A 17,265-nucleotide genomic window follows, 5' to 3' on the forward strand; every position below is an offset into this window, starting at 1 on the left:
GGACATGAAGACAAAGTATTTGCTAAAAAAAGCCTTGTATGGTTTGAAACAGACTTTATGAGTTTTATACAACAGGATTGATGAGTACTTGCTAAATCTTGGCTTATAAAAATTCTTAGTAAGAAGTTCAAGTAAAATATGATGATAGTCTTTGAGATGACCAACTATGGAGAAAAAGAAATTAATTTCTTTCTTGGCATGGAAGTTAAACAAGATGAAAAATAAACTTTTATCACATAAAAGAAATATGCAAGAGGAAGTCTAAAGATATTTCAAATGAAGAACTAAGCCTATGACTCTATGAGTACTCTAATGTTTAAGAAATTGAAGCTATGCAAGAAAGATGGTGCAGAAAAAGTTGATGAGACGGATTACAAAGGTCTTATTGGTTGTCTCATGTATCCTATAACAACAAGATATTTTAATGAATATTTCGAAATTAATGTGAGACCTACTAGGTTGAAATTGAGTCCCTGAACATCACATATACATCAATGGGTAGCATTTTTCACGATATTTTACCCATAATGAACGGGAAAATTTACTATGGACCAGTTTTGTGTGGTGTAAACTTAGACCACTACATGTTGACCCACAATAGTAGGTTTTTTAAAAAAAATAAAAAAAACATATTTTCTTAATCTTTTTAATTAATTGTTCATCATTCTGATTAATGGCATGACTAACCCTAGATCTCCTTTAACTTCTCATCTTCCTCCCTCCTCTCCCACCATACCCACCCTCAGCCCCACCCTACCCCAACCCAACCCAACCGAAACCCCAACCACCACCCCACCTTCAACCTCGAATGGAGGCATCTCCGTCTCTACCGTGCTCTGCCGCCGGAGAAGACTTCCGGCCAAAACTCCAGGGAGCTTTTTTATGGAAAAAGGAGGGCCTTTTCTTGAAGATCTTCACCCCCCTCTCTTCGAGTCTGAAGTCGAATCGGAGAAAAGAGGCGCGATCTGGGTACGGAGACCACGATGTTGGTGATCTGGGTTTCTTTCTTTCTTCTCCCCTTTCTGGTGCTGGTGTTAAATTGGGGTTGAGGTTAAGGGTGGGGATGGGGAGTGGGAGGTTTGGGTTTGGTTTCGGTTGGGGTGGGGGTGAGTTTGTTTGCTCCGGTGAGTGATAACGCTCCGGTTGGTTTGGGTTTCGGTTGGGGTGGCGGTTGGGGTTTCTGTTGAGGGTGGGGGTTGGTGTTCTGGGGTTGGGGTTGTTTCGTTTGTGCTGGTTGGTGTTTATTGAGAAATGGGTTTTGTTTTTCTGGGTTATGTAGAACCATTGTCATGCAACTCCAAGAAGTTTCGATCTGGGTGGTTATAGAAGCTCCGATCTGGGTTCTCTAAGTTGGGATTTGTTTGTGGGTCTCGATTTGCTGTTTGGGTTTTTTTTTTCGACTTCACCATTAAAGTTCGTGGGTCTCGAATGTTCTTCAGTTTTCCAGGATTTGTTTTTCCTGGATTTGGTTTCATTTTAATCTGAACAATTTTTTTGGAATAATTTCAGGTTGTGATAATTTCTCATGAATTGATGTAATATTGAATCTGACATTTCATTCAGGTCATGTTATACTTAGCTGTGTTAATTGTGTTTTACTGTTTTGCGTTCTGGAATTTGGTGGTTGAGGGGGTTTGATTTTGGAAACCTGGTTTCTGGAGGTTGATGATGAAGATAAGAAGGATTTTGGGAAGAAGGATTTAACCTAATTTTGTATTTTATCATTTTTAATTTTTGTGATTAATATGTATTTTTTGTTTTTTTAAAAAAACTGGGAAACCTACAATAGCAAGTCAAAAAGGAAGTGGTGCAACTATAGACCACAAAAAAGTGGTCCATAGTAAACGCGCCCATAATGAACCTTATTATTGTATCAAGAGTGGGCAAAACACATGAACAATGGACTGTGCTCGATTATATTTTTTGTCGAGGACCAAAATTAATAAGTTGCAAGCCCAAAAGGCTACCAAAAGAGTCATACAGACGAAATACCACTTAGCTAAAATTAAATCCAAAGAGGGGGACTGCCTCTGAGTCTGAGACACAATTTAAAACTTGATAAGGCTTGAGTTTTTTTTGTCAAGCTAAGGCTTATGTGTTTTTGGTTGAAATATTATTTTTGGGTAAGGCTTGTGAATTTTTTTTGGTCAAGAAGTAAGGCTTTGAGTTGAGTGACAATAAATTAACATACTCTGGTAAGAAAATATCATTGAATCTGGTCTAAGATAGTGCGTTTGCCCAACCACTCCTGCCCAACGTTGAAACCAAATGGTCCTTCCATTTAAATACGAGCGTTGAGTCCAAAAACAATTCATTTACCTATCTTTCCAACCATAAAAAAGATGTGACTTTGTGTTTGCTCACCTCGCATTTTAATCATTAGGTTGATGAGTTTTTGCTCATAAGAATTAAGAACTTTTTATGAATAGTCATTTTCTGTTTATTACAAGCTCTCGTGGTGAAAATATTAATCATTAACAATGACAGATTGGCGGTTGATACTCTAGTCTTACTAAATAAAATACACACGTGATCCCAACTTATAATTTTAGCCTTTTAGGGGTGATGCTTATGCTCCTACAATACAGACAAATACGTAGTTACAATCAGGTTAATGTAACGTAATTTCATATCTCAAAGAATTAATCTCAGCCAAAAAATCTTGTAATTTTAATAAGACAACCTCTTAACTAAATACAATTAATAAGAATATGTTTTATCACTCCTATAGTCCTATTATTGTTATATTGCAATATTTTCACATTATATTTTTATCGACATATTCATAGATTAAAAGGTTGACTTACGTAATGTTGTAAACATATAAATATAACTTTATTTAAAAATAGACTTACACCTATTTAAATACATTGTTATAAAGTAACATCTCAAGTATGCTTTTAGCCCCTAAGAAAGTAAACATAATCCAATATATTTCCATGTTCATCATCTAATATCCAAAAAAAGGAAATTCAATCAAATTGAAAACTGAAAAAACCAAATTTTTTAGTTGGACCAAATTTCAGATTCAACTTTTAAAACCGAACCAATCTAATTCAACCTGAATATTTGCCAGTGTGTATATAATTTTATTTATACATTATCATATAATTTATACTTACATTTTAGTTTACGTCCTTACATGTTTACTGTTTACATATTAATCGTACTTATTTTTTCAAGGAATTGATAATACTATAATTTATGAATATTATATTGATGTTATAAATTGCTTATCATTGCATTTGTTACCTACTATATATTTTTATACTAAAATTTCAAAGGAAAATTAAAGCAAAATATCCAAATCAATATAGATTTGATCGAATCATATGAGATTTAAATTTGAAGATAAATCCACTTAATAATAAAATAAGAAAAATAATGAGATTGAATAAGATGATCATTCCCTTAAGAATCGATGCAATTCAATCCGCGAACACCCTACCCACGTGAGAAAAAAAAGGCACAATTGAGGTTTTTTTTATTTTATGAAAACAATTGAGGATATTTATGGTGAACTAGTCATAATTATGAACTGAAACAAAACAAAATGTAGTAAATGCATGACTAGAGGTAGAGGGTGATTAAGTTGAAAGTGGGCCTAGGAAGAGGACATTCATTCGCTTTCAAGTTGGGCTGTATGAGTCCCAAATGGGGCTTTGACAATGATGTATGGGCCACATTGACTTCATACTTTTGTATATACTAGTTACTCATGTTGACCCACATGACTCTAATAAGACAATAAAATAACAATTGGATTGATCCACTGTGTCGGACTACGACGTCGCTTCATGGTTCCTGCTGCTCACCTATGAATATTAGCTTCTGGCTTATTTTATTTTATTTTTATGGGCCGAGGAGTTAGCTTTTGACTTTCGTGTATCAACTTGGCCTTTTATTATAAGTTTGTTTGTGTCAAAAAGAACAGTTATGTGTTGACATAAATAATAATAAATTATTATTTGTAAGATCAACTAACTCTAGTATTTAATTAGTAGTTTTGGTTATATTGATGACAATACAATATTTCTAAAATTTTAAAATTATTTGAGATTTCATTAAATAAATTAATTTAATTATAAGCATTGAAATATAAAATTAATATCAACTATTTTTATATTAACCAGGGTTGCTAGTTGTAGTAAGAACTAATTTATCGCAGCACAATTAGTGCACTGAGCATTAGGATATTGTTCAAAGAATTTTCTCCATTCATAAAAGTCAGGGTTCAAACTCCAAACCACTTGTCTATAGTAAAAAGTGTTAGATAATTACGACATTATAATATCAAATAGCCTCTTGTATTTTTTTGTTATAAGAGGAAAAAGAAAACTAACGACTAACTAAGAACTAGTGTTTAAATACAACGACGCTTAAATAAATGACGGCGATTATGTCCAAATTCGGCGATCTGCCCCTTCTCGCGATGCCTTTCTTGCAAGGTGGTATGCTGTGGTATGAAAGAACTATTAGAAAAATATAATATAAAATTAGCACGTGATCATTCATTTATCAGTACAAGAATGTAAGTTGCAAATGCAACAAGTAATTCGTTGGTCAATCTCATTGAATTCATTCGCGAGTTTCTATGCAAGGAAAGCACCTACTCATGTCGGTGGGCCGCTTCTTGCTCAAAGTCCTTTTCTTTCACGAACCATGCGGAACCGATTTCCTTATTTGTAGACACAATACTTTTTTTGTTACACCAATACTTTTTTTGTTACACCATTTTTGCAATGTTAATTCATTTGCTTTTATTATTTCTCAATTATACAGAAACTTCGACAGAACGTTTCGATATCATTTTTTAAAAACAAGTCAAAAGAGTTTTTTTATCTTTCAAAATCAGATTCAAAAAATTGTTTTTAAATTTAGAAAATAGTTTTACAATTTACATAACTGATAGTAGATTCAAAGAAGCCCTTCATGATTTTTTTTTTAAAAAAGCCCTTCACGTTTGTGCACATTCATATATAAGAGAGATCTTTTAACACTCCACTGGGTTATTGAAGTGAATCTCTGCTGATTTCCAGCATGGTTAAAGAGGAAATAATTCTCCTTCGCCGAATATCTTAAGAATGTTAATGGCACCATGTGTGGTTAGTCTGAAGGTGCTTCTCCATGTCCTACCATGTCCTACAACGTTTGTGCACATTTATATATAGAGATCTTTTTAACGCTCTAATGTGTTATTGGAGCGAATTTCTGCTGATTTCCATAATGGTTAAAGAGGAAATAATTCTCCTCCACCGGATATCTTAAGAATGTCAATGGTACAATGCAGGGCCGACCCAACATTGAAACGAGTCATAAAGCAAATTTTAAAGTGAGACATTTTTACCTAAAGAAATATTTGTTTACTAAATTTTTTTGGGTTTTTTTTACTTAGTAAAAAAATTTTAGAGGGTTTTTTCACACATGTTTCAAAAAAAATTTAGAGACCTAAAGCCTTTGCTTGGATGACTTGGTCATTGAGCCGGCCCTGACACCATGTATGGTTAGTCTGAAGGTGCCTATCCTTGTTCTACCATGTTTTTTTTTTGAAGGGAAGCTCATCATATTATTAATTTGAAAAAGCTGAGTCAGCTAGTAAGGAATGAACAATACAACTTGGTGGATAATCCCACCATGAAAATGAATTAAAATCAGAAGCCTTAGCGGCTAACGTATGGGCAACTACATTTGTTGTACGCTTAATATGGGAGATGCTAAAACGTTGGAAACATGGAGCCAACTAAGCCAAGTCCCTGCAGTCTTCAACAATAGCTGCAATCTGTGGATTACTGTTCCCAGACTTCATTGCATGAACAATAACAGAAGCATCCATCTCGACCATCACAGTATCAACGCCCAGCTCAAGCATGCCAAGTACCCATTATACTTCATTTTCAATACAAATTTGACTTATCTAAAAAAGAACCACCTCAAACCCATTGCCTCAGCTACTGTCGCATCATGCCTCGGCTACCATGTTTATTATTAAAAAATGTAATAAAAGTTATTTACCTTCTTTTAATATCTATCTTTTTAAATATGAGGTTGTCAAACTTATTTAATGTAGTTAAATAACTACATACTAGATGGATCAATAACGTCCAAGAGAAATGGATTGTGAATATATATACACTCATTTTTCATTTTAATTTTCATAAATGACATTATTGATTCATCTAAAATGATGGTATAACTCCATGATTAAGTAGTAATGACAAAGTCTATTGGCAAGAAGGGTTAGGTTTGGCCACCATTGGCCTACTGAAAATAGGTCGGGGCAGTCACGCTTTTGTTATGCGAGTTTGAAATCCTAATTTAACCATTTATAAGTGGAATGTCTAAAAAAAAAATTGGGTTTATGGTGTGGGGCAAAAAATATTATGATAAAATGAAAAAAAAAAACCAACAACTTCTAAAAATTATTAAAGCAAGTAAAGCAAAAGAGTTTAATAGATATGCACTGTCGGTGTAAGACAGTTTTACATTGACAATCAATCAAAACATGCCATGTAGAAGAAATAATAACTTTTGTTTTAAATTTTAATTAAAAAAAAATCTATATTTGATGATGTGGCGGAATTCAATAGGATGATTGTGTAAAAAAAATATACACTAACGGTGCATGCACACCCATTTAATTCAAAGGAAAATCATAGTTTCTTATATTCCTATTCTTATACCCATTTCCTATTTTATTTATAATATCAATTTTTTTAATTAAATATTGGTATGACGGATGACGCACTGACCCGTCCATGCCCCACCAGTGGCTTGTGAATTGGTAAATAATTAAAACCCGTGGGTTGAAATTTGAAAGTGAGTTATTGCGTTAAATAACCCAACAAAATGCACTATAATATATTTGGTTTTAAATTGAATTCAACTAAACATTACTTCTTGAAGTAACAAAGGTCTTGAGTTCCTATACCATTTTGCATATTAGGAGACCTTTTAATGCATATTCTAAAATATTCAACCACCAACAAGGTATAGCACAACTGATAGATAGTTGAGCTCATTAACATTTAATACAGGGTTCGATTCCTGAGCAGTGCGTATGGAAAAGTATTTGTTGGGAGAGGCTTACCCACTTAACATGATCTCAGAGTCTCGAGGGATTAGTCTCATTACTATCGACGGTGGGATACCTTAGGAAAAAAAAAAAACATTTCAACCAAATTAAACATGCATGAGTTGACTCATCCGCAGTCAAACTCATTTTTCCACACTCATCAATGGTGTAAATTAGACAATTCAAACAATTAATATTATTTACACATTTCTCTTCTTTCTTATTTCTTCTCTCTTATTTTCTCTCCACATCAACTTAGCATTCATGACATATATAGTTGATTTTCTCCCCTGTAAATTAGTCTTGAGCTCACTGAGTCAGTACTCAGTATACGTAATTTTCGTTGACCTTGATATGCTAATTAATGGGTTAGATATACACAAATAGATATTTTTTCACCCTTATAAGTGAGAAAGACAGAGGAGCATCGAGAAAGAGTGGGGCCAGGGGGACCTATAACATTGAATAAATGGAGGAAATGTGGTCCATGGCAATGTCTCTTCTCGTAGGAGAGGGAAGAAATGGTCTAACGTGAGCATCACGTTAGTTGTCATAAGGTGTACTCTACCCTCTAGCTCTAGCTCTCTATTGGTCCCGTTTTCTAATGTCTATGTATGTTTATGTATGTTCTGGAGGGTGTTATGGGGGGCATTTTAACGAGCCTTTCACATGCCCTAATCACACTTCCTTCACTACAAACCACGTGGCCTCTTGCCCCTCTTCTTTAAACACTAGCTCTCCGTTTAACTACTACTATCACTTAAGACTGGAAATAGAGATTGATATTTAATTTGGTTTGATACAAACAAGCCTCCATTTAATGGGACATTCAATTTAAAGGGAACGGACAAAAATTGAAACAAACAAAGAGGGAACCGAATTGTCCACTACAGCTTTCACAGTTTGATTTCTTATGTAAGGAAAAAGAAAGAAACGAAAGTATGTGCTTAGTTTGCCTCTTTTTTTACCAACAATGATATGCGATATTACCAGTTACAAAACATTTGGGCTATTGTTTCATGTCTTTCTTTAGCTTAGTGTGTTCTTCCCAAACAGTACTTGTGTTTGAGTTATGTTGGTTGGAGCTAAAATGCCATCAATTGCGTCAATCAGATCGTTCTACCTCAATGAGAGACCATATACGTTGTTGTTTGCTCGTATGGGTGTTGATGGGGTATCTACTCCCTGGTTTGTCCATGAATTTCGACAATATCATTAATTTGCATTACCAATCGCTAATTGAAATTAAGGAATGAGAGTGAGAACTTGGATCCCCATTTGTTTTATAACTTTTGTCTTTACCCTTCATTATCCTCTTTTTGTCAAATGTGCTTAAGTCTCTTTCAAATTTTTGCCTTACACATTTAATTTAGAATTTCAATGTTGGATATATCAAATGTGAGTAAGAAATTTTACATTAAAAAAGAGAGTGTTAAACCATTTATAAATAAGTGTACAATAGTGATTATTATATTAAAGTTACGTTTTAGATGAAATATGTGTATTTAATTGAATTCACTTGTGAACTAGACCCAAAGTAAATATCTTCTTAAGCTTATGCATCTAGCTCACAGCCCAGCAATTATATAACACTGGTCGGTTCTAGCAAGTTGGGCTTAGATGGCAAGGTGGTCCAATTGAACCCCAACAAATCAGAGCTTACTCTTCCCCTCCTGTTAGGTTATGTTGGGATAATAGACTGCAAATCATTTTTTGATATAACTAGAAAATTATTACTTTCTTTTATTTGATAATTTTTTTGCTACCCATAGTTGGTAAATATGAGAATAATCTCTTTAAAAAGAGAAAGAATGAGAATAATCTATTTAAAATTCCGAAATTATATTAAATAGGTAAAAAATTTGAATAAATTTTTCTCCGTACATGAAGCAATGTGGATTTATATATCTGTAAGCACAAACTATTGTTCCGAAATCCCAACCTTGATATAAATAAGTTGTCCACCAGCTAATGGAAGTACGAGGGAAAGACCTTAGTGGTCATGACGTTGAAAGCAACAATTTAATAAAATACAAAAAATACAGTGACAAACAATTCAGTTCGTAAATCCACATAATCTTGCATCGCTTTACTCGCTAACCCTGTGGGTTAATCCACAAATTCGGTGAGCCAACCATGGCCCAACTTATCTTATTCCTGAAAAAAGAAATGTATTTTTAAAGTGTTAATTTAATTAGGTGAGTTGAACTAATTTGCGGAAGGCTCGCAAAGTGATCAAAGATGTTTCTTTAATGATTTTACATCATATTGTTATTATTTTTTACATATGACTCAATCGTCGACTTGCTACTAAGTAGAGCGAGTTGACAATTCCAACTCATATTCTCAGCAGGTCAACTCGACTCGACCTGCTTCAGGCGAGTTAAAATTGTGGCGAGTCGAGTCATGTCGAGTTGACGTGCATTGCCACCCCTAAGTGAGTGTAATTATCAATACACTTATTTTGTTCAAAAAAATTTTCATTCGTGTTTAGGTGCTAGATAACCAGCTTACCAACCCAATTAGCTTTGCTTTCTTTGCTTCATAACATTTATTTTTTAAGTATATTAAGATGAGCTAAATTACTTGAGGACCCTCTCACTTCATCTACCTCATCCATGTGAGCACAACTGATGGAATTGAATACACAAATCAGGTAGCCAGAAACTAAGGGCGCCGATGGCAGGTTAACTATACAAATTATGATTTACAATAACTAGTTGCTTCCCTTTTAATTAGATTATTAGAATAAATATTAATCCTCTTGTCACGACGAATTAGGAAAGACAAATGCACCAGTCTTCAATCCCCATGTTATGACTTGAAGAATTTTTGACCGTTGCAGTTAGGAATTGAACCACCTGATCTCTGTTATATATGATTTTGAATTCATTAACAATGCAAATTAAATCATTATATTATCGTGAGATTTTTAGTATTTTAGCAGAAGAAAATCAATAACCAGTGTACATGTTATTAGCTTGCTAAAGTCAAAATATGAAGACATTAAATTAAGAAAATCCAGTAAAGAATGTATGTAGAAAACAGAGATGTCTTATTTGGGGATGTTAAAAACAGGGTTGAAGAAAATGGCCGACAAAATATTGGATGTTTAGTGCAACAAGGGAGCATTATTGTCCACTCTGTAGGAGTAGCCTATGATCTAAATTAAGTTTTAATGGACCATGTGGGTCATTTACCTTGAGATTTGCTGTCGGTATGGTGTTCTCCGCGCCACTACGTACAAAGTCTACCATATCCCTCTCTTCCTAAGTTATATATCTCTCTTTTGTTTTTTTCGTGTTTTTAACATAACCAACTTTAATTAATTAACCTACACTACTAGTTAATACTCCAATTTTTTTCAAAGTATGACAGAGTCGGCACACATAACGTTAATATCATCGAGAATCATTTATCATATTAACTGAGTATATATATTCCAACAAATTTATCTTTATATGCATTGTTGAAGAATCATACCTTGACTAGATGCTTAAAGAGTTAAACTAATTATCAATTAGATATTGTTGGTACTGTTCAAAAGATAATATAAGATCATTCATGTGACCATTACCATTAGCGTAAGTTTTTTGGAATAATTGATTTTTTGACGTAATATCAGAGTCTCTATGACCAAGCGATCTTAGAGTACGATCCTTGTCATCTAAATTAAGTTCAAACGGGCTTTTGCATGGAGAAAACATGTTAAATATAAAATCATTCGTATGATTCTTATTAGTAACATTTTAGAAAAATTGGTTCTTTGACAAATACTCCCTTAATTTTAAAATATATGTTATTTTAACTTTTTACACATTTTCTAAAATATATGTTGTTTTAACATTTGAAGAGTTTTTACCTCAAATATTTCTTTCTATAATCATACTCTATTTAATATTATATCTCTCACATATCATTTTCAATTTTTACATATCGCAATTTATTATTTGCTAAACTAATAACCATCATATACTCACTCTTTTTTTTCTCACAAACAAACACTCACTCTTTAATATAACTCAATTTTAAATAACATTTTTGTCAAAATTAAACAATAATTAATCAGCAATATGGCAATATACATAACTTTAAGTCTTTAAGGGTATTGAAGGATGAAGAATTAGAGTTCAGACACACTGAACAGTGAACTACTAACAATAATTAACAACTAACATATTCATATTAAAAAAACACTTTGAATCATGTATACCTCGAAATAGAGAGAGTAATTTACAAACAGAAAAAAAAGCAACACAATTTTCTTATGTGTGAAATAAATGTTGAATCTCACGCGAGCGTGTAAGCGGTGGATGACACTTTGATTATATTTTAGGAGATCACCAATGAGATAAGTGATGTTAGGGAGAGTGCACTTCGCGTGAAGTAGATGGGGCGGTGTACAAAGTGCGTAAAACTAACACATTCATTCTGAGGTTTTGCCAACCAACCACTATCCGCGTTGGCAGATAGACTATCTTGGTCAAAAGTGTTGTTTTCAGCATCACGTGGCCTTCTGTCCCATCAACATTTTCGCATGTATAAATAGCCCCTCCTCACTAACATCATACACCACCCATCCATCTTCAACAACATTTGAGTCCAAAATACAATAGTTCACTCCATCCTTCTCTCCATATCTAGTCCCTCTCAGACATTCTCTTCCTCTCTTTGAATTGCTTGAGTTATTAATTCCTGCAGTAGTTCTTCACACAAAGATCTCCACTCATTCCACCCTTAACCCCCCACCACACAAAAAAGAAAACGAAAATGAAGCTCTTGTCTACAAAAGCCACATGCAATACTCACGGCCAGGACTCATCATACTTCCTAGGTTGGGAAGAATATGAGAAGAATCCTTATGATGAGATTGTCAATCCCAAAGGAATTATTCAGATGGGTCTTGCAGAGAATCAGGTTAATTAATTATATTATTCATTATTAATTCTCCTGCAACCATATTAGTTACCTTATACTATAAAAGTATTAAGCAAGAAAAAATGTCACAATCTATAGCTAGGCCAAGCTTCTTTTATTGAGTAATATATCTCCTAATAATTAAGATGGTGGGCTAACGAAATTTTGTCATTTGCTTGCAGCTCTCTTTCGATCTTCTAGAGTCTTGGCTTGCTAAGAACCCAGATGTACCTGGTTTCAAACGCGATAACAAGTCCATATTCAGAGAGCTTGCTCTCTTCCAAGACTACCATGGCCTACCTTCCTTCAAGAAGGCACTGGTGGACTTCATGGCGGAGATAAGAGGGAACAAGGTGGCTTTTGATCCCAACCACATTGTACTCACAGCTGGGGCCACCTCCGCAAACGAGACCCTCATGTTTTGCCTCGCCGAACCAGGCGAGGCCTTCCTGCTCCCCACTCCATACTATCCTGGGTGAGTAATATTTCACGCAGTAGGATCTTCTCATGTATATATATCATGTTAAAATTTTGTATTTATTCCTCTTTTCATAAATATTTATAAGGACTCACACAAAATTTAACGTAATCAAACACACTCATGTGTGCATGTTAATTTGGCTATGTATTTTTTCTGATGTTGATTGCACTTAATTATACAGGTTTGATAGAGACCTTAAGTGGCGAACTGGGGTGGAGATTGTTCCAATACAATGCAATAGCTCCAACAACTTCCAAATCACTAAGTCTGCACTTCACCAAGCTCATGAACAAGCAAAAAAGCAAAACCTCAGAGTCAAAGGTGTGTTGGTGACGAACCCATCGAACCCACTAGGCACCACAATGTCTCGGGGTAAACTGGACCTTCTCCTCGACTTCATCAAAGACAAAGACATGCATTTGATAAGCGACGAGATTTACTCCGGAACAGTTTTTAGCTCTCCAGGCTTTGTCAGTGTCATGGAGGTCCTCAAGGAAAGAACCCATAACCTTAAGGACTCCGACGACACTGCACAAATTCGGGACAGAGTTCATGTTGTCTACAGTCTCTCAAAAGACTTGGGTTTGCCGGGTTTCCGCGTTGGCGCTATCTACTCAGAAAACGACACTGTCGTGGCGGCTGCGACAAAGATGTCGAGCTTCGGCTTGGTTTCATCACAAACTCAATACCTTCTCTCCGCAATGCTCGGTGATAAGAAGTTCACTAAAAACTACATCTCTGAGAATCAGAAGAGGCTGAAACGGCGACAAAGAATGCTGGTTTCAGGGTTGCGAAAAGCGGGTATTGGATGCTTGAAGACCAACAATGCAGGCTTGTTCTGCTGGGTTGACATGAGGCACCTTCTCCGTTCCAACACATTTGAAGCGGAGATGGAGCTTTGGAAGAAGATATTGTACAAGGTTGGGTTGAACATATCACCTGGGTCATCGTGCCATTGCACTGAACCTGGTTGGTTCCGCGTGTGTTTTGCTAACATGTCGGAGGATACTCTGAACCTTGCAATGAAACGTTTGAAGGCCTTCGTTGGTGATTCTAGAGTGGAAGGTTCATGTAGTAGTAGTAGTAGTATCAGAGCTCAATCTAGTGGAAGTGGAACCTCAGCGAGAAAGTCACTCTCTAAATGGGTTTTCCGGCTATCATCTCGTGAACAAGAAGAACGATAGCCTGGTCATGATGGAAGCTTGATGAACGCATGCATGCACCATTAACTTGTCTTGTTTTTTTACTCCACAAATATTTTTGGTGGAGTTACAGCCAAATCGGTTTTTAAAATTTTTAATGGTGAAATTGTAGAGGGTAGAGAAAAACACTCGGTCCATTTGGATGTGAAGTGTGAGCTCTAGTCATCTCGGTTTGTGTAAGTTCCATTTCAATCACCTTTAGCCAGAAAAGTCTTGTTAGTATGATCGATGGAAAAAATTGTAGTGTAAAATTATTAATTAATTAATGTGTACGTTCATGGTTTACTATTTGTTGTCCCGAAGAGATCTGTATAAATATTTGCAAATTAATCATGCGATATATATGGCTTATATCTTAGTTTAAGATAGTAACCAATCATGATTTATTATGTGTGAACACAATTAAGCACATTGTTACGTGTTACATAAAGGTACCGGCGAGATAAGTGGTCGCACACCGTGGTTTGTGGCTGCCGACTTGACCCCCGGACCTTCTTACGGATTTTTATAGGCGTATGAGTAGGAGAACACAGGGACAAAAGGCAAATCAGGACCTTTAATATTATATTTAGATATAACATTTTAACCATTTTAAGGGATTCATACCTTGACATTGTAAAAGATCGATTGATTGTTATACGTGGGGATAAAGTTTTGGAACTGATTGGGTTGAAATTTGAAGTTAGAAACCATTTCTAGAATCGTCACCAACTACGTATGCAAGCACAAGATCAAGTAAGAGGTGTTTTCAAGCAAGACACAAAGTTGAGAACACTTTGTTGAACTTTCTGGGAGTAATAATGACTGCTCATCAAAATGTTATGTTGTCTCATAAAGATAACGCGGTACTATATTGTAGTGTGTATGTGCTGGCTAATGGCTTTCTCTGCAAGAATACCCGTACTCACTTTAAACAACTTAACTTCGAGTCACTTTTTAATAAATTAATGGAGGCAAAAAAATGCTTGAAAGGTTTAAGGAAGAATATAATTCATTCAGACTTTACTTTATTTTCTATTCCACTTTTACAGTACAGAATTATGTTATCTTCCTAAATTTTTACCTTCAAAAACTTAAAGAATTCATAATTAAGTTATGATTAAACATGAAATAATAGATGTAAGTAAATTTGGCAAAAAAATAAATAATGCTTGATAAATAATCTAAAATACGAAAAAAATATGAAGTTTAAAAAATCCGAACTATTAATTAATAAGAGCAAAGGGATATGAAATGTTTATAAATAAATAACACAAATCAACTTAAATAGAAACTGGCAGGAAAACAGTCCAAAATGATTTTACATGTATTGATTAAAATGATTTTTTAATATTTGAGCAAAAAAGCCGTCAACAGCAGGGTTCGAACCTGCGCGGGCGTAGCCCAACAGATTTCAAGTCTGTCTCCTTAACCACTCGGACATATTGACAACTGATGGTATGTTTGAAAATAATGTAATTAAATAAGACGTTGAACGTTTTATTTACTTGCACATATGAAGTTTATGTGTAATATAAAACCATTAACATTGCAACATATGAAGTTTTTTTATTTTCCTCTGGTGTCCAAAAGATATGGAGTTTCTGTTATGAATTAACAAATATTATGCACCTTACTACCGGATCAAAAATAAAGCTTTCTTAGTAAAAAAAAAATAAAGCTTTCTTTGTCAGATAGGATGTTGAAATGATGATAACCATTTTTCAATATCCTAAATTATTCATCATCCTTAATAAAACTATGCTGTTGTGAATCAAATAACTGAAAAACAAAACTATGGTTAGGATTTTATTCCATTAATTATCTTAAATTTTAAAATTTCCTGAAGAATGTTATAATTTTTACGTGGTATGGGTGACATGTGGGTTTCACATGATAGCACATGCTAGCTAGGGAACATAGAACACCTGCGTGATTAGAATGTGGGGGAGAGCTAGGGAGAAGAGGCCATTAATTTGAGTTACCTCTGCTCTAGTCTGTTACATTTAGCTAGCAGTTTGAATAGGTTCTTGAAGAGAATTGGGATTTCATCTGATCAAAATGTCTTTCATTCTTTCTTTTACTGAATTTGTTTTTGACATGTTAATATATAAAAAAATCCCACGTAAATTTTCAACTGTACAGGTCATGTTTTCATAATTAACATGACATGGTTTTATTAGCGTAATTGAAAATTGAGACATCATTTGAATATAAAAAATTTTGATGATATCACTACAAGAAATTTGCCATATACCAACGGATATTTTTAGTGACACTAAGGTAAACCGTGGGTATAAACATTCTTTACTGACAGAAACATTTGTAACCGTGGCTATAGGTATTATATACCTACGAATTGATATTACTGTAACTAAACTCATTAGTGACAAAACATAAACTATAGGTAAAGGCATTATATACCAACAAACATCTTATTTTGTCACTATATCTTTTAGCGACAAATTTAAAAGTTGTGGGTATATATTACCTATACCTACATATGTAGGTTTCGTCACTATATTATATAGTCATGGATATAGAGCATGTGGGTATAGACATTTTTTTACCGACGGAAAAATTTGTAACCGTGACTATAGGTATTATATACCTACAGATGGATATTACTGTAGTCAAAGCCATTAGTGACGAAACATAAACTATGGGTAAAGACATTATATACCAGCGGACATCTTATTTTGTCACTATATCTTTTAGCGACAAATTTAAAAGTTGTGGGTATATATTACCTATACCTACAGATATAGGTTTCGTTACTATATTATATAGTCATAGATATAAAGTATGTGGGTATTGACATTATATACCAATAGAAAGGTTTTTACCGTGGCTATAGGTTTCATATGCTGACAAATTCTTGTGTCGTCGCTAAATCATGGCCGCCAAAATTTTCACAGTTTAGAGCCTTTTATTAAGGTTTTGTTTTCATTAAAAACTTATAAAATGTACAAAGGAAAAAAACCATTTATTATCTCTATGTTGAAACGCAAAACCTAGCACTTGATTCATCCATCACCAAACCAGGTACATCATCACCAACTAAGCCTCGACCCCCCTTCAACGCATACAATTGAGCATCTTTTATTTTGGCAAAGGCTAATTTTTCATTAAAAAATTATATAATGCTCAAAGGAAAAAAAAAAATCTTTACTATCTCTTTGCTGAAACGCTGAGCCTAGCTCTCGATTGATCCATCACCAAACCAGATACTCCACCACCAACGACCACCACTAAGCCTAAATCCCCTTTAGCGCAGACAATTCACCGCCTTTTATTTTGGCAAAGGTTAATTTTTCATTAAAAAATTATAAAATGTACAAAGGAAAAAAATACCTTTATTATCTCTCTTCTGAAACGCAAAACCTAGTACTCGATTCATATCCATTAGCAAACCAGGTACTTCACTACCAACGACCACCACTAAGCCTCGACCCCCCCCCCCTTCAACGCATACAATTGAGCGCATTTTATCTTGGCAAAGGTTAATTTTCATTAAAAACTTATGAAATGTACGAGGGAAAAAAAACCCTTTACTATATCTCTGCTGAAACGCCAAACCTATAGCACTCGATTCATCCATCACCCAACTAGGT

At 34.4% G+C, this 17,265-nt stretch overlaps 1 protein-coding gene and 1 non-coding gene across 2 annotated transcripts; one reads left to right on the top strand and one right to left on the bottom strand.

Moving 5' to 3' along the window:
* Positions 1-11,643: 11,643 nt before the first annotated feature.
* On the top strand, positions 11,644-14,010 carry LOC130740940 (1-aminocyclopropane-1-carboxylate synthase 3-like). Its single transcript, XM_057593673.1, has 3 exons — positions 11,644-11,989; positions 12,172-12,464; positions 12,652-14,010. The coding sequence occupies exons 1-3, from the start codon at positions 11,843-11,845 to the stop codon at positions 13,652-13,654; spliced, it is 1,443 nt and encodes a 480-aa protein (XP_057449656.1). The 5' UTR covers positions 11,644-11,842; the 3' UTR covers positions 13,655-14,010.
* A 1,009-nt stretch (positions 14,011-15,019) lies between these two features.
* Positions 15,020-15,101, bottom strand: TRNAS-UGA (transfer RNA serine (anticodon UGA)). The gene has a single exon. It is a non-coding gene; the product is annotated as a tRNA-Ser (tRNA).
* Between the last annotated feature and the right edge of the window lie 2,164 nt (positions 15,102-17,265).

The sequence above is a fragment of the Lotus japonicus genome, chromosome 2 (genome assembly GCF_012489685.1).
Source record: "Lotus japonicus ecotype B-129 chromosome 2, LjGifu_v1.2".
Classification (NCBI taxonomy): Eukaryota; Viridiplantae; Streptophyta; class Magnoliopsida; order Fabales; family Fabaceae; genus Lotus; species Lotus japonicus.